General features: G+C 40.1%; 2 protein-coding genes across 2 annotated transcripts in view; one reads left to right on the top strand and one right to left on the bottom strand.

Moving 5' to 3' along the window:
- The window catches only part of LOC145436037 (uncharacterized), a 50,888-nt gene extending 45,636 nt beyond the window's left edge, over nt 1-5,252 (bottom strand). The window contains exon 1 of the mRNA XM_080313327.1: nt 2,301-5,252. Coding sequence (XP_080169453.1) covers nt 2,301-2,436 — 136 coding nt within the window. The 5' untranslated portion in view covers nt 2,437-5,252. The remainder of the gene's footprint in view (nt 1-2,300) is intronic.
- LOC145436036 (uncharacterized) overlaps nt 1-26,009 on the top strand; it is a 450,309-nt gene that overhangs the window by 221,248 nt on the left and 203,052 nt on the right. The gene's annotated exons all lie outside the window — the stretch shown is intronic.

The following is a 26,009-nucleotide window of genomic DNA, read 5'->3' as shown; positions in this document are numbered from 1 at the left end:
ACGAAACGCTAAATCAAAAATATTTGTAGTGTAGGTCAGCTGCGTGGGTCGAACAAATGATTGTCAAAGAATGCAAGTCCCATTCCTTGAATACTTGACCAAGTGCATGTAGATAGACAAATGCCAAAGTTTACTTAGTGAGAGTGCCCGTGCTTGTAATCAGTATAGTGTGTAATGAGAAAATTAGTAAGTTACATCTCTTTATCAGTTGCTGACTCGTGCACAAGAGCTACACCTCGATTGTTTTATCTACATTTTAATGATACAGGATTGGATCCATATCATCTTTGAATGATTCATATATATTCCCCATGACAGTTTCATAGATTGCTACGTCCGTAGGATTGCCAAGTCACCGTTCCGCGTTGTAAGTCCTTTGACTCGATCGACTCAACTCGAGTCATTTTTATTAAATCACCCGGTCAATCCAAAATCGAGTAATTTTACGAAAGATCTCACATAACCAAATCACAATATTTTCAGTCACGAATCATCAACGGGTCATGTTCTATCATCATGAACTAGAAATGTGATGTAATTGCTGATCTTCTGCCGCATGGTAGCTTTTAAAAGTGATGTCATAGTGTATTTTGTTGAGATTTCAGTGTTTTTATAGCAGTTTTAGGTTAAACTTCAAGTTATTATATCTAAAAAAGATATGTGGCATTGACAAATATTGTCGAATACTTAAATTTCCAAAATGTGGTCGCGGGCCGCGTGTTTGAGACCTCTGTTTTAAACAAAGTGTTTTAAAACACTGTTTGTTTTAAATGCAACCCTAATTATATTATTATTCATTTTTGATCCTCCCCAGTCCCTGATTGTCAGATTTACTTGTAGATCCGGGGGACGTAATTCATAATCATTACCATCTGGTATGTTGTTATAATTACTGCATTGTATGTTGTTAAATCGTGACCTCCGGTCTGTTATGTAATAAAAAGATATTGCAGTCGCCCAAACGTAGCAGACCAAAAGAAAAACCTTCGTTAGACGTGCACACAAATTGTCATGCCTTTATTCGTTTGTGGGTGCCCTCGGTTGGCATTTGCATTGTGGGCTCAGATTGGAAGGACAGCACTATTAGTCACGCCCGCCCAGCGCGGATATTGATAATGGCCATTGGCCAAATACCCTAAGTTTCGGAAAAAATCTTTCTTTAGAAACACACTCCGTGGAGTCGCATATTGGCCGAAACTGCATATGTCTTTTTGTGTGTCGTGGCGCGGTAATGACCGGCACCCAAATGCCTATTACCATAAATTATGCATGTTTTTTTTTCTTGAGGGGGACAGGTATGAATCTCAAAATTGAGCTATCTAGAAACATTTAAATCGCAGAACTCGAAAAAAATTTCAAGTTAATTAAATCTCTCGAAAATACTTCATAATTTATGATGATTTACGAAGTATTTTTGATTCCAATTAGAGCTCGCTCCCCACCCTATTGGTGATTTTTGGGTGCGGCAGTTACGGACCTAGCAGGCAAGAATACAAATCGTTTGGTGCGATCAATTCTATACTGTTGGGAAATGGCTACATCGTGACGTAACAAGCAACTGACGCTTCATTTCTAAAGAAAGTTGTTAAATCATTAGGACTTATATTGTCCTCCAATAGATCTTCTAAGATTAGTTTTAAGAATAAGCAAAATAAATGTAATCGTGAGTAATCGTGATTACTTTTCCAATGTAATCGTAATCGTAATCGACTACTTCCTGATTTTGCTGTAATCGTGATCGTTATCGTAGTGGCGTGATTCTGAAGTAATCGTAATCGCAATCGATTACATTCATGAAGTAATCACCCCATGTCTGGGGCCAACATGGCTCTTCATACGAAAAAAGGTTCCAGCCACTGGTGTATATCAATAGCCTACTGGTACTTGAATAATACGACCGGATCACTAACCTGTTTAATAAACATGGTAATAGAGAAAAATAGTCTATTTTAAGTACGGGGCATTCGATTTGGTATCGTTCAAGCCGAGTTGTGAAACAGTGAGTTGGACATGACTTGAGCTCAAGACTCAAGAGAGCTACGCTTACTCAAGTACTATAAAAAAGTACTTTGATACCGAGGAGTGACCCAAAATTTGATTAGGGTCAAGGCCTGTTCTTAACCTTGATATATTAAGATAGAACTACCACACTTAACGACTACCTGACTGGAGTGGGAACAACTTGAAGTTGCTATACTAAATAGGTGGATAGATGGGACTGCAGGCAAGGCCATATTTCAAATGAATTTCCTTCTTGATATGTAGGACTATCTAAACCAGGTGTGTTAATACCTACTTACCACAATGTGACACCGTCTTTCTCGAATCGGGATCACCAGTGACCGAGCTTGTTTTATGATCTCCGTCAGCCATACTTAAGATTACTGGTGCTTTAGTCGCTTTAGTATAGGCTAAAATTGAAATAAAGTTTGGCATATTAATCTCATCAATCTTTAAATCAGTGGTTCATAAAACTTTTCATATGGCTGCGGCCCAATTCCGATTATAGAACGTTCCGTGACCCATCTCTACATTTGATAAGCTGATTACTAAAAAAGGGGTTATCTTCTGCGTCCATACCTACTCATGGCTACTTACTACATAAAAAAGGTCAGCGTTTTGCGACCCCTAAAACATATGCAAACATTATGAACTATGGTATCGTAGGCCTAAAGTCACTACTTTGAACGCACGATCATCCGATTACGCTCGGGACACTGTAGAATAGTATTTCATTGATTTGGAATCAGTTGCTTGGACTCGACGATGTTAGGTACCGGTAAGTCAGTGATGAGCGGATAGTGCTTTTCGAGAATCCGAATCCCTTCGACATCTTTAGTCTCTGAGGACATCTCCCTTCGACTCCAAAGAGCTTAATCCCAGACTACGATATAATCCGAAGAATCTCGTCACGTATCTGAAACATCCATATCGGTAGAGGAAGGCTATTCCATAACACTGTCGAAGAATCCAAATGTACAGCTCCCTTCAGTATAGTTCTGCACTAAAATATCACTAGTTGTATCTCTGAAACAGAACGAAAGGAAAATGAATCGAAAATTTTACTGGCAACTATAGGCAGCACCGTAACTGCCGCACCCCAAACCCCCAAATTGGGGGGGGGGCGAGCTAGAAGGGGGACCAAAATTATTGCGTGAATTAGCATAAATCATAGAGCATTTTTTGAAAATTTATGCAACTTTTTCAAGAATTTTTCGCGCTGTGTGCGAGATTAAAGTAGCCATTTGTCTTTATTATTGGGTAGTGGGCCATTACCGCGCCACGACCCACCAAGACACACAATCAAGTTTTAGGCCATATAGCATGCCACTCCAAGAAGTGTGCCAGAACGATCTGCAGCGAGAACACCTTGGCCGAAAAGGTCTATGCCCTTATGCTGACCGAAGACTTCGTTTTATATACAAAATACATACAGGTTTAATTGTCCATGGGCACCTAAATGACTGGCGCCGAATATTGCTGTCTTTGCAGATCTGAACCTCACAAGACAAATACCATCCAGCTGGGAAAAATTTTATGCCAGTGAAGAAATACCAAGTTGAAATCGCGTTTGGGCGATTATATATTTTTTGTTATAGCAGACTGGAAATAACGAAATAACATCATATAACGAAGTCTTATCAACGGGTCCGCCCGCCGAAGATGTTTAATTATTATTCACGGGCCCTCCCGTTTTCAAGACATTTCACTCGGCTATACCGGTGAATCTAATTACGTGAGTAGAGAGGACAATAAATGGATAGCATAATATATATGCAATCGCCGATATGATTGACCGATTTTATCATAAATTATCGAAAATTTTCGCGCTTCGCGCTGCCTCACAATACAGTGCAGATGATTTCGTGACAAACGCGAACAACGTGATGGAGGGGGGTCGTTTTACACCCTATGGGAACCCAAGACCCACGTTTTTGGAGGCCTGACGAGGTACTGTTTCGTTCCTGCCAATGGGTATACGCCCGAAGATGTTTAATTATTATTGAGTCGTCCTACTTTTTCAAACACACCTCACTCAGCTCTACCGGCAAATCTAATTACGTGAGCAGAGAGAAGATAAAAATTGATAACAATATATATGCAATTCCCGATCATATTGACCGATTCAATCATGAATTCTAGAAATTTTCCGCGCTTCGCGCGCTTAGGGGACAAAAGCTGATTAACTAAACAAACTCCCAACAATATGATAAATAGCGGTAAACAGGGTATCGCAGGAGGGGAGTCTGGGGGGAGAAGCCCCCCAGAAGTTCGGCCTATAACCCTTTGGGGGGACCAAGACCAAAGTTTTGCGGGGGAGCTGACGAAGTGCTGTTACGGCCCTGAGTATAGGAAGGAACTAGCAAGGGTAGCACACAGAGATAACACCGTTTACTTGAAGCAGTTCATGAACTTCATCTGCCTTGGGAGGTATTGAATCTAGGACCGAACGCAAATGACTAAAAACGATTATTAGAACAGCAATGACAAACCATAGGCATTATTAGAACTGTATTACAAATCACAGAGATTATTAGAACAACAATGCAAATCACAGAAATTATTAGAACAGCAATACAAATCCCAGAGATTATTATAGCAACAATGACAAAACAAAGACCAGAGGTCTCAAACTCAAATGTGCTCGCTGGCCAATTTCCTACTTTTAGATGGCGCCGCGGGCCGTAGCACCAACAATTGGGGTATTTAATGTATTTCCAAGTAGGTCTTCTTTGACGGGACCTTGTAGACTGGCATTCCACACTCATAGCTAACATGTGATTTACTACTGTGAATTCACGCCTGGCACGAAAAAGGGCGCTTCTTCGATATACGCCCAAGATCGAAATAGGGTTCCCATGACACCAGCAAGTGTTTCCCATGAACACGAAAAAATTTCATAGATGTCAAAATAAATGTTTTTTGCCTTTGGAGAGACGTGTATTAGGGTTGGATGTGGGTTAGGGTCAACGTTGGGGCTAGGGTATCCCAAGATTAGAGTTGGGGTGTTAGGGTCGGCGAAGGGGGATATTAGGGTTGGGGGAGAGGGATATTAGGGTTGGAGGAGAGGGTGATATTAGGGTTGGGGGAGAGGGGGTATTAGGGTTGGAGGGAGGGGTATTAGGGTTGGGGGAGGGGGATATTATTACCTCAACTTTGACCCTAACCTACCTCCAACCCTAATATCCCCCCTTTCTAAACCCTAATATCCCCCTCCTCTAACCGTAATCTTGGGATACCCTAACCCACATCCAGCCCTAATATCTCCATTCCCCAAACCTAATATCCGTATCTCCAAAGGCAAAAATAATTAATTTTTTTGCTGTTTATAAAATTTTATCGTATTCATGGAAAACACTTGCTGGTATCATGGGGAGCCCTGTTTCGATCTGTGGCGTATATCGAAGAAGCGCCCGAACAATTTTTTTTTAATATTTGAATAAAATCGTTGTTGTAGGTTTACTTGGCATAGTTTAGCAAAGTAATTAATTATTGGCACCATTCTAGAGCAGAAATGCATCATGACATCATGGAAGTTGTCGCGTTATAATTTTGTAGCTAGCGGACATTTGACGTGCCACAATTATAGGTACAATATTTTAGAATTTTACAAAGATTGATCTGATATCAGAGCATTTGAGCTGTATACACCCTAATCCGAGATTCAGCCGTACTTCTGAGTACTTTATTATATTCTTTATTCACAGTAAAACTGGTAGATACACACATAATCCGGGGAGCAACCTGCCCCCAAAGGAAAATGGCGAGATTGGAGTAAATTTTTAAAATTTCAGTAATACATTCAAATTGTTATTCCTATGCAATACACGGAGAAGTCAGATTACAGAATTGCAGCAGATGAAGAATTGGCAAGGGTTACAGAGCAGAGGTAGAGATGATTGAAGATGAAGAATCGAAATTACAGAAATTATGCTGTGATTCACAAGTGTAATTTTAGTCCAGTGGTGCATTCAAGGCCTTCCGAAGAATGTGCACAGTGCCCAATAATGTGATTTTCTGGATCATGTCGAATCGAACGTTACCCGGAATTTGTTGGATATGCCTCATGAGTTTTTTGCTCACGACCCCTGTAGCACCAATGACTATCGGTACAATGTTTATTTTGCATCGCCACATTTTCTCACATTCCATTTTGAGGTCTGCGTATTTGGAGTATTTTTCTGATTCTTTTTGCAGTAGGTTGTGATCAGCTGGGACAGCCAGTTCAATGAATAAGCATTCTCTTTTCTTTTTTAGTTTGACGATTATATCCGGGCGGTTGCTCCTGATTTCGCGGTCAGTTATAACTGGTACATCCCACAGAATTTTTACTTGTTCGTTTTCTGTCACTGGTGCTGGGCTGTAATCATACCAATTTTTTGTCGAAGTGGTGATGTCAAAATGTTTGCATAATTCAAGATGAATGTAGTGACCAATCCTATTGTGTCTCCATGTGTATTCGGTAGCTGCAAGTGCGCCACAGCCGGACATGAGATGTGCTACAGTTTCATTTTGGTTGTGGCACATTCTGCATTTGCCGTCCGTGTTTTGCTTCAGAATTCTTTTGCGATAGTATTTTGTAGGAAGCGATTGGTCTTGTGCTGCGAAAATGAATCCTTCGCTTGCCGGTTTCAGGCCAGAGCTGGATAGCCAGGTCCATGAAAGCTCGTCTACATGGGGCTGCGAAGTTAACTTCTTGTGCTGTCCATGAAGAGGCATCGATTCCCATATCGTTTCTCTCATTTTGAGCATTGCATTTTTGTACTGGACTCGTGCTGCTTTTGCTATTGTTGTGGGTTTGGCAACAGTGTTTTCAGCAGTGTACAGGTTAGCTGTTTCCATGTTGACTTCTCTGACGTACTTGTCGTGACGATAGCTCAGAGATTTTGTTTTGCGCTGTTTGTCTTCCTGTGCAATGAGTATGCAGTAAATGTTTTCGCTGTTGTTGATGTACTGTGACAAGCCGATGATTTCTGTTTTGAAAGTTTGTTCAATTTCTTGTAGTCCTCGACCACCTTTTTTTCTGGGGATGTACAGTCTTTGTGTATCAGATTTTGGGTGATGCATGTGGTGCATTGTCATCAATTTTCTCGTCTTTGTATCCAATTTTTTAATTTCATCTTTGCGCCAGTTCACCACACCAAAGCTATATCTCAAGACAGGCACTGCAAGACTGTTTATGGCATTGATTTTGTTTTTGGAATTGAGTTCAGTTTTGAGAATTGACTTGAGCCTGCTAATGTATTCCTTTTTCAGACTTGATTTCATTGCAGCATGTTTAATGTTGTCGCTTTCACAGATCCCTAGATATTTATAGTGATCTTCGGCATTCAATTCTGTTATGGTTTCACCCAGTTTGAAGCTCATGTCGCCAGTGCTGGTGACTCTTCCGCGTCGTATGGTAAGTTTTGAGCATTTATCCAAGCCAAATTTCATTTTTATATCTTCCGAAAACTCATGAACAATTTTCATTTGGTTATTCAGGTCTGCATCGGATTTCGCGTACAGTTTCAGATCATCCATGAACAAAAGGTGATGAATCTTTTGACCTTCAGAGTTTGCTGCTTTTTTCATCACGTATCCTGTTTCATTTTTTCTCAGCAACTCACCGAGTGGAGCTAAACTGAGGCAGAATAGAAGTGGTGAGAATGAGTCGCCTTGAAAGATACCATTCCGTATCTGAATTGTACAGGTTTCTGTTTCGCCTTGGTCATGTTTGATCAACAGTTTGGTATGCCAATTTTTCATTGAATCTTCAATAAATCTGATGATGATCGGATTCATTTTGTACATACGCATTGTTTTCAGTATCCATGTGTGAGGGACTGAATCGAAAGCTTTTTTGTAGTCTATCCATGCCATGCTGAGGTTAGTGTGTCTCCTCTTGCAGTTTTCAAGAATGGTTTTGTCAAGGAGCAGGTGGTCCTTACAGCCAAGGGCACCTTCCTTGCATCCTTTCTGCTCAGGCGGAAGAAGGTTTTCTAGATATATCCTAGATATTGAGCCCCCAGATGACGCAGGATGTAATATACATCAAGAGGGCAATATAATACCAGTGGTTGCCATACCGACCTGCTAAATTATCTAAATACGCAACGCAAGCTACGAATTTTTGATATATTACCATTACCCAAAACAGTTTGATAGTTTGTTGCGTCCGTGGTTGTACCGAGTCATTGCGTTCCAAGCCACAATAAGTCCTTTTCTGATTGTAACGTTTGACGCGACTCACCTAGAGTCATTTTTATTTTATCACCCATTGAGTCTTAGCTCGAGCGATTCTACAAAAGGTCGCGCCCAAGTCCAAATCACAATTTTTAGTCACGAATCATCAACGGGTCATGTCTTACCATCCTAAACAGGTAATGTGCCGTATTAGTTGATCTTCAACTGCATGGTCACTTTTGGAGAAAGTTATGGGCTTTTGGACCAAAACGAATTTGAAGTTCTGAAATCTAAAAAAGATATGTGGCGGTTAAATATTGTCGTAGCCTATGCTTCAAAATCCAAAATGTCGTCGCGGGTAGCACAAAATGGTATCACGGGCCGCGTGTTTGAGACCTCTGCTATAGACATTATTAGAAAAGCACTGACAAATCACAGATTACCAGTAATACAAAGCACAGAGATTATAAGAACAACAATGCAAATCACAGCAGACATTATTAGAGCAGCAACGAATAAACAGATATCATAGGAACAGCAGTCTAAGCGATGAACGGCAAGCTCGAAAAAAGTAATGAAAGGTAATTGCATTTAGCCACAGCATTTCACAATCATCAGAGAATTACTTCTACAATTCTACAATAACTACTACAACTACAATTTACTACTATGAATACTAGTCCATCCTCAAGATTACCAGACCAGGACCTGACCTGTCGATCTTGTCTTCCATGACATGCCAGCCCATTCCTTGTTGCTTGCTTTTTTCCATACTATCTTATTTAGGCTACTTTTCATTCAGCGTGCATGACTCCTCTTTACATCGCCTAGGCCAAGGTTGGGTGCCTGATTTCATAGACTACTCCAAGTCGCTTCGACACCTTACCATCTTTTCATTGTATCGCATTTTTCTGGTGTATTGAACTGATAAAAATTGCTAATAAACCAATGATGATGATGGTCAACAGTGTACTTTGTTAACGCAGAGCGAATGTTTGCTAATGTTGTAGCCTAATTGTAATTTGACTTCTAGACGTCGACGCTGCTTCAACCATTATATTAAAACCAGCCAGTCCGAAATAACTACCACCAACACCACTAAAATCGATGATTACATGATAAGATAAATTTAGTTCCGCATCGGCATCGCTATGTGACCAGAGATGGCCACAGTATAGATAACTAACCTTTTCGACTAAACTACAGGCCTTATAATATGGGGAATGGTACCATGCCATGCTATTTTCTAAAACGTGCTGTTCGAGAGAACAGAGGATTAGCATCGCATTTCCATATCAATACTATCATTTTCATCCCATGATGTGGACGAATACTTATGCTATAGAAAATTGGATACCTGCTGGTATGCATCAATATGAATCAAGCTGGTCACCTATCGCATAGCTCAATTTGCACGTTTTTACAATCCATATGAACGAATTAGGATCGTTTTCATAACTACTTACTTGAGTACTTTTAAAGTCAGTCAATTCTACTTATACTTCAAGTAGTTTTAGGTTGCTTATGGAAGTAGTACTTCTACTCGCACATGAGTAGATTTTTTTCGTCGCTACTTCTACTTCTACTTGAGTAGATTTCTTGACTACTTTGACCACCTCTGGTTACGTCATAGCCTTTGGGCATGGTTACATCGACCTGATATTTCCCTGATGTGGTATCATATAGTAAATGCGCTGCAGATATCAACAGCAATCGGGACGTGCATAGAATTGATAATCGGCGTGCAGTGGAAATATGTATTATATCATATCGCCAGGGAGTCGATTCTAATGTAAACCAGATACCGGTATTCGGTATACACAACAAGCTACATCTGTTTCAAAAGGAATGTAACGTAAATGCATTCTCGTTCTTCACGTAAATTCCAGAACCATCTGAAACATGCTTCTTGGCATAGCCTCCAACATGACCTAATCCTCGCTAATTCATTCACTATTGAATTGGTGAAAAGCTCAAACAATTGCACCTTCGACGTATTGATGTTTGCGCATGCTCGTCTGCATATAGATTCATTTTCATGACAGCAAAAATGTAATTTGTGATATAAATAGATCAGCGACGAGCTGCGAGCGTTGCGTTGGGTACAAGTAACTGCACGCAGGGATCGTCCATTCACTTGTTCAGAAGCACCAATTGTAGAATGTAGGAAACTAGGTAGCCGTAAAAGTACACAGTTCTCCTCGAAAACTTCTTTTCCCTATTCTAGTTCTTAACAAGCTCTTGAAGTTGGGCCCATCACCAGTTGTACCATATTAATTTATCTCTACGTATAATAATGTTACACTCTTTCAAAAGCAACTTCGCACACTCTCTGCATTTTTGCTTGAAGTAGACTAACTGTACTCCGAATCAATTTCCAAAATCTTACTTCGATTGCTGCACTCTGCGCACCGCCATGTTTCGACATGAGCAAACGTGCATGACTAGGTAAATCAAACACAGACTGACGTGCTCAAGTCCGACGACCAATCAACTTTTGAAACGGAATTAAGTCGCCGCAACCAACGATCCTACATAGGCAAGTCATTTTCAGGCCTCAAGCGCGGTTTGTTTAAAGTACACTTTTACCTTTCATTTTCTGATTCTACCTAAAATTGTTCTTACACATCCTAGAAATCGTTACATCTACTTGCAATGAACAATAGATTAGCGGCACACTAGCAATATCGACATCTGTAACTACCTATGGCTAGCAAGCACTTCGCCGTACTACACAGACTACAGAGGAAACTGCGACCGTGGAATAGACAATTAGGCCTACAGGAGCAAAATGCTGAAGCTATGGCGCTGATTTCCGTAAATCCGAAGTACATTTACAACGAAGTTGAAATATACCCAACTACCACACATCATCGGCAATTTTTACGACCATATATGGGCGTCACCATCCGCTGGTATTTGCAATACGCGATTCATTGTAGGCGACAGAGAAGTTGTTTCATGGATAGAAGCACCTGTGAAACATTTCAGGCTGGCCAGATATAACTAATGCTGTGAAACCACGGATCATGCAGAGGCTTTTAATAGTTGTAAGACTCGCCATCTCACCGGGATTACATAACATGAGACGAATCATGACGTGAAGAATTTTTCAAGCACCTCAATAAATTTAGTCAAAATTCTCATCTAGGAAGAAAACATATAGCCTACATATTTTACTGATTTTGTTATTATTCTGGCCCTTTTCTTATCGTTTCTAAACTTAGTCCAAACCATGCTAAATTACAAACTGTCACTGACCATACGACATTTGGCACTTCTGCACGGGCCGCTGATTGCACACCGCTGACCTATACTAGGTAATTACAATATTTCGTCGATACTTCACTTCCAATAGCAAATAAACATATCGTCAACCGCCGATAAAATCACTGTTCACGTAATAGCACTAGCACACGAAAGGCGTTAGAGAAATAGAGACGGAGAGCTATCATAAATTGCGCTCTGTTCCGAGATCTCTTGTTGATCAAAGTTAAGAACACACGTCTAAGTTCCTATATGTCAGGGGTCCGCATCTCCTGGCACGCGTGCCACAAGTAAAATCAGACAACGTGATTGAATGATCATGACCTTTAATACTTAGTAACGATCATTATACGCAATTGGTATTACGATGATATGGCCACATCATTCTGATTAATGTTGCAACGCTGCGAAAACACAACTAGCAAAAGAACCGTTTGGTAAAACTGAAACTGAAAATCCTGAGCTGATTGTAACCAAAGCAGTGGCAACGCGAAAGCAGAAGTTATGCGTCATTTCGTTCTCCGCGGAGCGAACAGCTCAATGGATATGACACGCACGACTGAATGACAATAACTCACTATTGGATATCCAAAGAAAAGTAGCCATAGTTATCGGGCGTCACTAGATCTTTTCTGCTCGAGGTAATGGTGTGTAGTATCAGCCTTTACATTGGTCTTTGTGTGACACTAGATGTAGATCAGTGATGAGCAACCTGCGGCCCGCAACACGATTATGTGTGGCCCACGAGAGTCTAAAGAAACTTATGAAAAATATTGAGGGCCCTGTTCTAAAGGCCTGCATGTGATCAACAACTAGGTTTAATAATGTAAATGTAAAATGATGTGATTTCGTGAATAGGAAGAATTAAAACGACAATAATTACTCTGCGATTCCTTTATCGAATTACATTACGCAAGCCACGATAGCATCATGAAGCATGATAGGCAGTCTACAAGTGATTTACTGACATATATGCCTTCAATTGTACTTATACCGCACACCCTTGCCTGGAGCTCTGTGGTTGCCGACAAGTGAGCGACCTTAAAAGCAGAAGTTGCATAGTTTCTATATCGTTCGGCTGCAAGGTAAATCAGTAACGAAAGATGACTTAGGCTATAACAACACGATACGTCATCGATATGTTTGAAAGTTTTGTTGTTATTGGTATCTACGCCGTAAGCGACGGAAACGATATAATGTCGCAGAAGACTTCGTTTTCATGAGCTAGCACATCTACACTTTGAATGTTTCTTTGTTGCAAAATGCGCATGAGCATAGGCTAGATCAGAGGTCTCAAACTCAAATGTGCTTGCGGGTCAGTTTTCCAGTTTTGACGACGCCGCGGGCAGCAGCATTTATAGGGATATTTTATGTATGTCCAAGTAGGCCTTATTTGGCGGGAATGAATCTTCCTATTGAAAGTGAGCCGATCCAGCAGACTGACAGTAAACACACGTCGTCAAAATGTGATTTACGTTTGTATCAATTTAGGCCTGGCACGAGAAGAATCATCTCATTTATAACTATTTGAATAGAATTGTTGTTGGACTTGATATATATATTAACCATAAGATATAGACACCATATGGGCGGACAAATGTATGATGCCATCATAACTGCTATCGGGTTATAATTTTCAGCTAGGCTACTATGAATATTTTGAATCGAACAGAATGATAATAGAGACTGTTGTGATATCAAAACATTTTAAATTTGAACATTGTAATTCCAATCCAGGATTCATGTATACTTCTTATAAGTATGTTATTAATCTCATGGCCAAATATTTTCAAATATAGGAGCAGAAAAAAATATAAATATAATACATATATATTAATGAATGTGTCCTAGAGATTAAAATGTCGGTACGCCGAACGGCCCATTACTGTTACATCGTTGGAGCGTACCACTTCGGTACTCGGTACCTTTAAGTGGCCTTAATAACATGGTCTAGTGACCAAAGATGTAACTAACAGATTGCCAATGGTTGCCATAACTACACTTGCTTAGTTAGCGAAATACCAAGCTGCGACCTTCTGATCTATTACTATTCCCCTGATACGTGATTAGTTTGTTGCGTCCATGGTTCTAACAAATTTACGGCATTCCGAGTCACTCCAAGTTCACTCGAGTCATTTTCATTTTGCCATCGAGTTAGCCCGAGTCGGAGTAATTCTAAGAAAGGTCGCGTCCAAGCTCCACTCACAAACTTCAGTCTAGAATCGTCTAAGGGTCCGGTTTTGTCACCATGAATTGGAAATGTGGCGAAATAGTGAATGTTCCACTGCATGGTAGCGTTTGCAATTGATGCGATAGTGAAGTTTGATGAATAGTTGAAGGCTTTCGGAGCAATTTAAGAGGGATTTTCCACTTTATAACCTGAAAAGATATATGTGACACTTATGTTTTTTCAAATTAATAAAAATGTAAAATATCGTCGCGGGCCGCACAAAATGCTCTGGCGGGCCGCATGCGGCCCGCGGGCCGCGTGTTTGAGACCCCTGGGCTAGATACTTCAAATTGAAATTGGAAACTGAAATTCAAGCCCCCGGTCTATTCACTAACAGGGAAAACCTATAGTAGGCTAATATCGACTACCAAGCCATTAATTACTATTCCCAATGAGACGGAGAGAAGTGTACCAATAAAATTTAACGGCATCGTAATTTGCATTATGTGTCATAATATACCGACATGTAGCCTATACATTTAATAATAAAAGCAGTTACAGGATATTCTTTCATGCAATTCAACAAACTACCCAGTGAGACTGTAGCTTCTTGGCGCAGTGATCTCAAATTAAAGATGAACTTGTGGCAGCAGTGACTTTTATTCAGAAAACCACAGTAATTGGAGCGTTACCATATTCGGAGATCCGAAAACGTGGACTCTGTTTACAAGTCACAAAAGATGCATGGCCTATGCATGGCATTGGCAGCATGAAAATTCAACAGTAAACGAGCATGCATCCTGACAATGTCAAAAAATTTACTTGGTTTGTTCGAAATATCCAGTCTTCCGTTTGTCAATGTTTATGGACTCAGCTGTGAGCTTGACCCGCAACCACACAGCAACAAAAGCGAAATACACGCTAAATCACTTGTTCTCAAACTGGGGGTGGCGAATCTGCGGTCAACTGAAAATTGTTTACGCGCTAGGCGTTATTTACCTCCAATTCATAGTTATCGCTCTGTGTGTAGTCCAAATTTCATATTTCCCCATCATCAGTCATATACTTCCATGCCATAAAAATATCCGCTGGGAATGCCAGCAATCTGGTTGCATTCTGTGATTTGACGATCAGGGATGCGCGATATTTTTCAGTATCATGAGGGGGTGTCTAAAAAGTTTGAGAACCACTGCGCTACATGTAGGTAGTTAGCGAATAATGCTTACTTACCCAATCAATCAAATTTATATAAAGAATGCATCGTTGTCTAATGAAAAAATCTAGTGGCCGTATGGGGTCCGTCTTGATTTGATATGTTTACTGTATCCCAAAACCAAATCGGTGTGATTGGGGAGTTGCCTACTCCTGTATAACAATGGAAAATAGCGGTAGCAAGTATAGAAACCCGTTTTACACTCTGCTCAATATTAATGTAACAATATTCAGACGTTGAATACATTGTTCGGTCTGGCCTAGACCGTTGAGGCGTAAGCTGATATTCCCATGCAAGTCCTCGTCGAAATTGTTGTCAAAGCGACGGAAGATAATGATTTTAAGGGATTATTATATATTTTGATTGCTCCAGTTGATAGCCTACATTTGGAGACGGTATGCACTTCAGCATTGTTGCATAATGGGACCCTCTAGCACAGTGGTTCCCAAACTTTTTCGGTGTGAGGGCCAAATTTAGAATTTCAGAGTACGGTCGGGGCCGCACGAATACTACGACAATGAAACGGACCCAAACAGTCATCATGGCTATTTCGGAGTAGTTTTATTGCCCTGGCGAGATTTTAAAACTGTACACTGTTTACCGCTACTTATCTGCTGCATTGGGTGTCCGTTGAGTGAATCAGCTTTTCTCGCCTAAACGCGCGAAGCGCGAGTAAATTCTTTAGTTTCATGACTGAATCGGTCAATATGATCTGGAATTGCATGTATAGCTATCAATTTTCGTCCTCTCTCTGTTCACGTAATCTGATTTACCGGTAGAGCTGAGTGAGGTGTGTTTGAAAAGGTTTAGGCCCCCTCAATAGTAATTAAACATCTCGGGGGGTATACCCGTTGGCAGCTACGTAACAGCACTTCGTCAGGACCCCGGGCTCCCATAGGGTTATAAACTGACCCCGCATCACGTTGTTTGCTTTTGCCACGAAATTAAAGTTGTACTGTTTAGTGAGACAGCGCGACGCGCGAATATTTCGATAATTCATGATAAAATCGGTGAATAAGATCGGGAATTGCATGGTTGTCCTCTTTGCCCACGTAATCAGATTTACCGGTAGAGCTGAGTGATCGGTGTCTTTGAAACTGCATACCCCGTAAAATTAAACATCTTCGGGCGGCCGGACCCGTAGGTATGACTTCTTTACATAATGTTATTTCGTGACATCCTGTCTTCTATATCAAAAAATGTAGAATTGCCCAAACCTACTAAACTGAAAGATCACACGATTTCAGATTGGTATTTCTTCACTGGCATAGAATTTTCTTTCCTGCGGGATTGTATTTGTCTTGCGAGGTTCAGATTGCCAAGACAGGAACATTCCGTGCCAGTCATTTAGGCGCCTATTGACAAATAAACCTATATGGATATATATAACGAAGTTTATATAAAGTTTACATAAAAGCAGTCCTTGACGGTCAAGGCTTTCTCGCTGCCGATCGTTCTGACACACTTCTTGGAGTCACGTGGTACATGGCCAATGCTGATATGCCCAATTGCCCATTTCTATATATCTTGCGTATTTTTTCTTTGGGAAGAGTACCCAATAATCAAGATATGTGGCGAATTAAAATCGCCCAAAGCGCGAAAATTTTTTGAAAAAGTTGCATAAATTTTTAAAAAATACTCTATAATTTATGCTAATTCACGAAATAATTTTGGGCCCCCTTCGAGCTCGGCCCCCCTCAATTGGGGGTTTAGGGTGCGGCAGTTACCGCCCTGACTATAGGACTACCAATTAGTATATGCTGCTTTTAGCCGGCTAAGCAGTATGCATCTCGGCGTATTCAACCGTGAGTCACGTGTTGCATATCTAGTTATCATAGGGTTACCATACGTCCTCTTTTAAGATGATTTGTCCTCTTTTTTGATTTTTTTTTAAGTGTCCTCGGAGGACGCCCAAATGTCTTCTTTTTTGAGGATTTTGGTTACATGTAGGGCCAAATTCGACTGATATACATTAAGTCAGCACTGTAGGAACGCTACGGCGGCTATTTCGGGAGCTGGACCGGAAAGTTGACCTTATTTTCAGTCAACCACCTGTTAATGTGAAAGAATAACTGTATTTTCTGGGAGTTGAGCCTCTTTTTCTTTTTAGTCAAGCGACCACGAAGTATGGGAAAAATCTACAATTTTTTCAGGATTTTCCTCCCGTTTTGAAAGTTATCAATACCTATTTATATCTATAGCTACTGCTCGTTCATCTGGAAAGTTAGAGCACATTGCATTGAAACAGCAGTGACGTAACGTTAGCAGTCTATGACAACTTTCCTGCAATTCTATAATTAAAAACTACAGAGGCCAAGCCAAGCAAGAGTATTTTATAAATTATATTTTTTGGCATAAATCGATTTGTTAATATATTTTGGGGGCCGCAAGAAGTCTATCTGGGGGCCGCATGCGGCCCTCGGGGCCGCGCTTGGGAATCACTGCAGCACCATAACATTCCAAAAAACGGTTGCAAACGGTTGCATTTTGGCTTCACCTGTCCGCCAGACGTTTTTATTAAATTTACCGGTCCGCGAGGTGAAAAAGGTTGAGAACCACTGGCCTATAGCATAGATTTGGGTCGCTACCGCAACAATGCTATCGTTGAATGCAGTGCCTCCAAACCTTTTTCAGTTCACGACTCACTTTTCATTTAAAAATTGATTGAGCGGCCAACAATAAGATGTGATCAAACGAATGCGAACTTAATTCTACGCACAATGCGTCGTATGAGTATTGAGTAATGAGTTAAAGTTGATTTGGATAAGTGGCTTTGCATGATAATTTGAGAGTACGACCGCATCGATCTTAGAAACATTAATAGCCTAAACGTAACAGATGATTGCAAACGAGAAAGCGCTTATTCAATCCGTAATAAGTCATTTACGTCGAACACAAAATTTTAAGGGTTCTCACGTAGCTTTTTTCGCAGAAATTGCTTGCTGATTGTAAAGACAAATCGAGCTGGATTGTAGCACCACCCGATCAAGTTCGCAAAGCCTTTGAAGTAAGGAATTAATTCCAATTCCAAGGCATAGGCTACACAATAACACGCTCAACGTCCAATTAAGCGTTGTCTTACAAAAAGTCTAGCAGTGGGCCGTGCTATAAATCGGCATTTTCGGAAAGAATAAAGAAATTCGGCCCGGTGTAAATGACCATTTAGTAGTCGACAAACACCATGAATGCTGCCTTAAAACAACAGCAACAACAACACAATACCACACTGCCAAATTTAACACTACAACAAAATTCGTTAATTATTTTGAGCACGGAAACACGGCTTGCGCTGATTATGGGCGCCGAAACAATTTAATTTTGAGGGAGAAAACGTTGCTCGTCTAATCGCGAGTAGATAAAGTGCTTGTCATATTTGGCAAATTGATTGGGAAATTGTATCATTTAGAAATTCTTCACTACCCACCGGTTGGGAAGCGGTGGTTACATGCACGTAATATTTGCTTAATTCCTGGTAGGATTCTGGTTTTAATCAGACTGACTATAATCAATGTGATTTAAATCATTTTTCTCGTTGATTTTTTAGTTTAATTTGACCATTTTGATCTAATTGATTTTTTTTTCGGATGAGATGCGTAAATGTAGTTTATTATCGGAAAATCATGTGCATTTTATATAAACCTAAGATAGCATCTCGTCACCGGCACCGGTATAGTTCAGCTATTTGACAGACAGACGGAAAATGGCAAAGAGCGATAGTCAATCAATATGTTAGCGTTTTGCTGCGGATACTATAGTTAGTTGTCTGCGACATGTTGCTTCTATTTCCAAGGTACTGGTGGGATACCGCAAACGAAGCGCAATCCAGAGTCTCTTTCGAATTCGAAAGATTACCTCATCTCTGATCCAGTTTGCTGGCAGAAACCACTTCATCAATCAAGATGAAGATGGTCCCGATTTGACTCAACATGCTTCCTCGCTACTAGAGCAGATCAGTAATGATTCTGGCAGCCCATCATTATCATATAGGTTAAACGTTTACAGCTATCATTACCACATATGTTTAGTTTGTCCGACATGTAAATGCTATGGCAAGCGAAGTGAGTTTTAAGGGTGATTTTAAATCTGTTATAGGGACATTATCGTTCCGTGTTTGTACAATGTCAATTGCTCATACAGTTTACTATAATCGTTTAGACACTGTAAATATATTTGTTCCTCGTGAACATAAATTACTGGAAAATGCCTGTAATGAGACTTATCTCTTGTGGCAACGATATGGCCACAAAAAGACTAACAAGGGTGAATCACTACGCAAACAGTTTCACGATAAAAAGCAGTGAAATATTAACGTAAAATCTATATATCAACGAAAAATAAAGCTATATATCAATGCAATACATATATTTATTTAACCCCATAGTTAGGGCAGCATGAGTTGTTGACACCATTATTCTAGTGTGCTCGTATAAAGCTGCTCAGCAGCGACACCACTGAGACTCTAATGGAACGAATGCACAATGAGTAAGCTCATGGAAAGCACCAAAATTAGAGTGGCATATCATTTCCCCGGAATGCAATGTTAGCGAAATTCCCGAAACTATATTGCCATATGGGTAATAGTATTTCGAACAACAGGTTACATTACCATTTCCACGATTATGCTATTAGAGTCAGCATATTGACAATTAGTAGTTCTGTCCAACACCATCACAGAAATACATCACACATAACTTTATAAGTCTGGGATACTCGTGAGACGCTGTTGCATAATTTTAGGGAGTTTCGGCAACGAGCACACAAATACAGGTATTTAATGCCGAGTAGTTCTTTTCGACGATTTGTCTTTCCAATACGTTATTTCCACTCTTACCGGCTGTTGGACCAAATTGAAATACAGTAGTGGTGTTCAAAAATGAAATAAAATTTAAATTGTACTGAATACTTGATAAAATTGTTGGTTCATCTAATTAAAGGCTGCACACGGGGCCGTAACAGCACTTCGTCAGCCCCCCCACAAAAAAACGTTTATCTTGGGCCCCCAATAGGGTGATAAACCTAACTTGTTGGGAGCTTCATCCCCCAGACCCGCCTCAGGCTGTACGCTGTTACGACCGCTACTTATCATCTCAATTGGATGTCCGTTGGGTGCGTCAGCCTTTCTCACCATACCGCGTGCAACGCGGGAAATTTATATAATCCATGACTGAATCGGTCAATATGATCGGGAATTGGATATATATTGCTATCAATTTTTATCCTCTCTCTGCTCACGTAATTTGATTTACCGGTAGAACTGAGGGAGGTGTGTTTGAAAAGGTACGATCCCTCAATAATAATGGAACATCTCCGGGTGTATACCCGTTGGCAGGAACGAAACAGCATTTCGTCAGCCCCCCTCAAAAAGATGAGTCTTTGGCTCCCTTAGGGTGATAAACTGATCCCCCCCATCAGGTTGTTCGCTTTTACTACGAAATCATAGATGTACAGTAGCCAGCGCGCAGCGCGAAAATTTTCGATAATTCATGATAACATCGGTTAATAAGATCGGGAATTGCATATATATTAGTATCAATTTCTTGTCCTCTTTGCTCAGGTAATCAGATTTACCGATAGAGCTGAGTGAGGTGTCTTTGAAACTGTAGAGCCCGTAAATATTAATAATTGAACATCTTCGGGTGGGCGAACCCGTTGGCAAGACTTCGTTACAAGATGTTATTTCGTGACCTCCTGTCTGCTATATCAAAAAATATAGAATCACCCAAACGTAATAAATTGAAAGATCACACGATGTCGGATTGGTATTTATTCACTGGGATTTAATTTTTCCAGCGGGATGGTATTTGTCTTGTGAGGTTTAGATTGCCAAGACAGGAACATTCGGCGCCAGTTATTTAGGTGACTATATATGAACATGGAAAATTAAACCTATATGTATTTTGTATATATAATGAAGTATTCGGTCAGCATAAGGGCAGTCCTTTACGGCCGAGGTTTTCTCGTTGTCGATCGTTCTGGCACACTTCTTGTCTTGGTGCGTCGTGGCGCGGTAATGGCCAACGCCGATATGCCCATTTCTATCAATCTTGCGTATCTTTTCTTGTTGGAAGAGTACCCAATAATCAAGAACTTTGGCGATTTGAAGTCGGCAATGCGCGAAATTTTTTTGAAAAAGTTGCATAAATTTTCAAAAAATACTCTATAATTTATGCTAATTCTCGATATAATTTCGGGTCACCTCTGCGCTCGCCCCCGCCCATTGGGGAATTAGGGGTGTGGCAGTTACGGCCCTGCCCCTTGGCAGGAGCGAAGCAGCACTTCGTCCCCCAAAAAACAACTTGGTCTCGGGCTCCCATTGTGTTAAAAAGCCCACGTTTGTTCGTTTATTCCACGAAATTATGGCGGTGCTGTTTAGTGAGCCAGCGCGAAGCCCGGCAATTTTCGATAATTCATCATGAAATGGGTCAATAAGATCGGGAATTGCATACATTTCTATCAACTTCTTGTCCTGTCTGCCCACGTAATCAGATTTGACGGTAGAGCTGAGTGAGGTGTGTTCGAAACTCTACAACCCGTAAATACCAATTAAACATCTTCCGGCGGGCAGACTCGTGGGTATGATGACTTCGTTACATGATGTTATTGCGTGACCTCCTATCCGCTATATCAAGAACTATAGAATTGTCCAAACGAACTAAACTAAAAGATCACACGATTCAGTCATGTGAGCGCCTATCGACAATTAAATTTAATGTTTGCTGCAAATATAAACATTACCGTAATTAGATGAAACTTGTTTCAAATTCAGAGGTAAGTGGGCTTGATAATTTTTTGAAAAGGAATATGGACTTCTTAAAGAATGGGAACTACTGATGAAAAAATGATACTACTTGAATAGTAACTGCCAATTCACTGCAAAACTTCTATAAAATGAAGAGAGAAGGTTAATATTTTAGTCATTTGTGCAACCCTTTCAAAGTTGCAAGCTTAAGCAATAAGTTCAGTGATAACATTTGGAGTATGATTAATTGACTATACCTCTGCATCTCAATCGAACAATTCTGCAAATTGACTTGGACCTCAGACCTATTTATTCAAATGGTGCCACAAGTAATTTTTATTTTCAAGGGATATTAAATTCACTCTATCTTATATTCATTTTTCATTGCTGAGTCAGCTATATTGAAGATAAGCAGATTCACGTTTTTATTGCACATTACTCTTTAAAGGACTCTCTTTCAAACTATTTGCTGCCGATCTAATCATAAATAAAATTGGTTTTACAGAATGTCACAGTTATTGTCCCATTCCAGGTCTTCTTAGAACATACAAACATACGACGAGCTTCCCAGGATGAAACCAATGTATTCAATCTTTACAGTAGAATGACTTTCAGAGAGCCTAGTGCTAACCAGAGTGTAGTTAAGAAAAAGACACGTGGATAAAATAACACAGGCACGGCACATGAGGAAATAACGATTGGCGGTAATTATTAGTCCTAGACAAATAAGAACGATACCAACGTAAATACACGAATATAACAATATTAGTGAGTGTGCTACTCGATAGGTTAGTAATCTATACCTTGGTTGAGCCTACCCATCAATCATTACTAAATTGACTAATTTACCGCGGTATCATGTGTTTGACATTTGAGCAATATCGAACGAAACCCTTTTTGTTTCCAGAATCTGGCCTGTTCAGTGTTCAACAATCATGACGGGTGTATGAAGAAAATCCTCGTGGGTCTGTTACAAGGGCTCAAATATTGAACGTGAGCATCATATTCACATTCATTCTATCATCACCACGGTCACAGAATAATCTGTTACGTGATACTTTTGTGCTATATATGTCAGTGACTACAGCTCAATACCTTATATTATGTCAGCATGAGCATATGCACGAAACCGAGACCAGTCACAGACAACAAATGCACACCAGGTATGGATATTGCATAAACCTAGTGTTACAGCAGTAACAAGACCACAAAACTGTATGGTATCTTATCGCTTTATTTGCATCCAACGACATGATATCATTCATTGGACGCCCAGACAGGTATGTGACTGTGAAACACAATACAAGCATTTTGGTGATAGGATGGTGCGTCATGCTTAAAATTGCTTTATAATTTCCTGCCAGGTTGCACAATTGTTGTTTATAAACTCAATTCCCTACTCATTTCCTGTTTACAGCCAATAGGTCATATCATAAACTTCATATTATTGACTGATACCATTCAAAATAACAAAGAAATGCACTATATGAAAATCCTCATTCTCAACAGATTTTATTTCAACTCAAAATGCACATGGATGCATGGAGGAGGTACAACAAATGGTAGCTAGAATATGCTGTTATGGTAAAAAGACGAGGGAAACTGGTTGAAAACAACGACGGTCAGACTCTGAAAAACCCTGACATATTAGTGTGGAAAATCTACTTTTTCTTTACATCAGGAAACCACTCAATCTCTTTCGAAAAAAATATGCCAGACATGATTCAACTGATTTTGATCGGGCTCGAACTAAAATTAAATTGGAATTGGGAAAACATTGAGAATCGAGTCATTGCAATGACTGCAAGCCCGAATCAATATATGAATGTAACTATCATTCACACCTACAGCCATGATATAGTTTTGTTTTCCGAAAGTGGATAATCGCGGCCATCACACTTGTCACGTTCACCAAAGGTACAGCAATTATCATCATGGCATCGCAAGCCATTGCATTACTTCACATGTGACCGAATGACCAAATTGTTTAGATCTTGAAAATGCAGAATGTTTTTGTTTACCTTGCAAAGTTGATATCGGTACGCTATTCACGAGAGGTCGGCAGCGAAAAATAATATTTTGGGAACCACTGAAACAAAATTACGTTCGATTCATCCACAGCCATTCATCGCATCTGCTCATGCGAAGTGCGAATAACCCCTGCAGCCTGCACGACCACGACCACAGCATTTGCATCTAGAAAAAGCGGCATTGATTGCCGACAGTCGAATTTATGCAGCAAGGGAGCGTGCAAAATGTAATTATTGGCTCTCTATCGACACCGCTTGACAACAAAAGTTAGCTGTCGCACTGATAACCATCAAAATTAATATTTTGTTATTCCTGCCTAGCCTAATAAAATATTAGGATATTTACGCAACATGATACGACGAGAACGAACTAAAACGACTTTCTGTACGTTTGATGAAGCCTTAGTTGAAAACTTGAATTTATTTTTGCAATTGTTGAACAAGCCTCAGTACTGGTCAGAGATTAAAAAAACTCGGAGCGTGGTGTGTAGGAAATGGTTCAACACAGGTTTCAGAGGAGCTAATTTGCTGTTCGTCCATTTTTAAAATATTAGGATTTCGTTTAGCCCTGTGGTTCTCAAACTTTTTCAGACACGCCCCCTTTATGACAGTGAGATATTTCGTGCTCCCCTTATCGTCATATCACACAATGAAAACAGAATGTTAGCAATCCTAACAGATAGTTTGATGGTATGGAAGGTTATGACTGTTGATGAGAGAATTCTACAATATGAAATTCGGACTATACACTGAGCAATAACTATAAAATGGAGGTAAATCGCGCCAAACGCGGAAATATTTTTTAGTTTACTGGAACTTCGCCCCCCTCCCTTCAGATGCTTTCACGCCTCCCAAGGGGGCCAGGCCCCCTTAAGCCTATATTGTAATCCACTAAGTTTTCTGTTGCTACTGAAGTATTGGAAACAAGTTAGCAGGGCTGAATTATCTGGCTAACGAGACACGCATAGAGCACCCATGTAAATAGGCTAATTATTTTATGTTGTGATTGTCAGGTTTCAATAACAATGTAATTGAATTGTAATTAGGCAAAATATTTATCAAATTACAATTACAATTACAATTACACAAAATAGAAATGCTTCAATTACAATTACAATTACAATTACATGAAAAAATATAATTATATACATTCAACTCAATTACAAATTACATTGATCCAACTCTGGTCAGGGGTAATCATCAGGAACTAGTAGTATAATCTGAGCCCCACCGTACATATATGCGAATCACAGAGGAAAATGATGAACCCCATAATGTAATACCAAGTGGGAATCGTGTGCGTCTCGCGAATGAAGGTTTATCTGAGACGTTTGATGGGCAATTCCAATATATATTTCGACTATCTGCACGATCGTGATTGAAGATCAAAAATAATAACAGGCAAAAAAGTGATTAAATAAGGTGGAAGATGCATCGTCATAAATTTTGTGCCCAAAATTTTCGAAGGCATACCTTCTCCGTCAGCTCTACCGGTTAATCTGATCTCGTGGGCTGAGAATGGATAAATAAAATTTGACGATAATATGCGAAACAACCAAATATTATTGACATTTTTTACAATTCTAGTGCACACCGGAAGAATAACTTTCTCCTCTTCCGTGTGAGGCTCTGAATTTTTAACTAGTATACATCTTCTACCACATAAGTGGCCTGTTGCGATCTCGTTGAAATTTCAAACGTTTTTGGCAAACGACTTGGATAATAACCTCAGCGGCGAGAAAGTTTGTTAACTGATATAATTTGATTAACCTTACTTCTCTATTCTCATATTCGTCGCCAGAAACACAACTTTGTACTACAAGCCTACATTCTAACGGAAGTGCCTGCACGCTACCTAACAATCGCGATGTGGATGGCTATGGTTGTAATTCGAATTTGAAAACGCGTACGTCTCTTGCAAAGGAGTTCAATTCTCGCAGGTGATTGGGGAGACAATCAGTATTAGAAAACTGCGTTGACAAACAGGCGCACTGGCGCAGCCAAGTCTGCTCTTCTGTGCGATCAAACAACGCATTGTGCACGACTGAAATCAGCCTTCAAGGTCTCGGGTAAAGCGAATTCGTGGGGGATATTGATTGCGGGCATAACATCAATTCTGATTAGTCAACTTCATATCAAGCTCAATTAAGATCACTGATCGTTTGCTATAGACTAGAATTATTTTTGCTGATGATTTCAAAATTTCGAAGAAATCTCTCGCGGCACACTTGCGAGGCGTAAATGGCACACTAGTGCGCCGCGGCACACCGGTTGAGAACCACTGCTATAGCCTATGATGATAGCGTGATGCAAATGATCGCATGATCGCAGCTTCATATGATTCATATTTCCGACTGTTAATCACCGACAAGCCTATGGATATTTTCCCCACAGGCTTCCGTCATTATATGTAAACAATTCACC

The sequence above is a fragment of the Botryllus schlosseri genome, chromosome 3, assembly GCF_051294905.1.
Source record: "Botryllus schlosseri isolate E-star chromosome 3, Bs_hap1, whole genome shotgun sequence".
Taxonomy (NCBI): Eukaryota; Metazoa; Chordata; class Ascidiacea; order Stolidobranchia; family Styelidae; genus Botryllus; species Botryllus schlosseri.
Note: the sequence above shows the minus strand (reverse complement) of the source record. Positions and strands in the feature narration are given on the sequence as shown.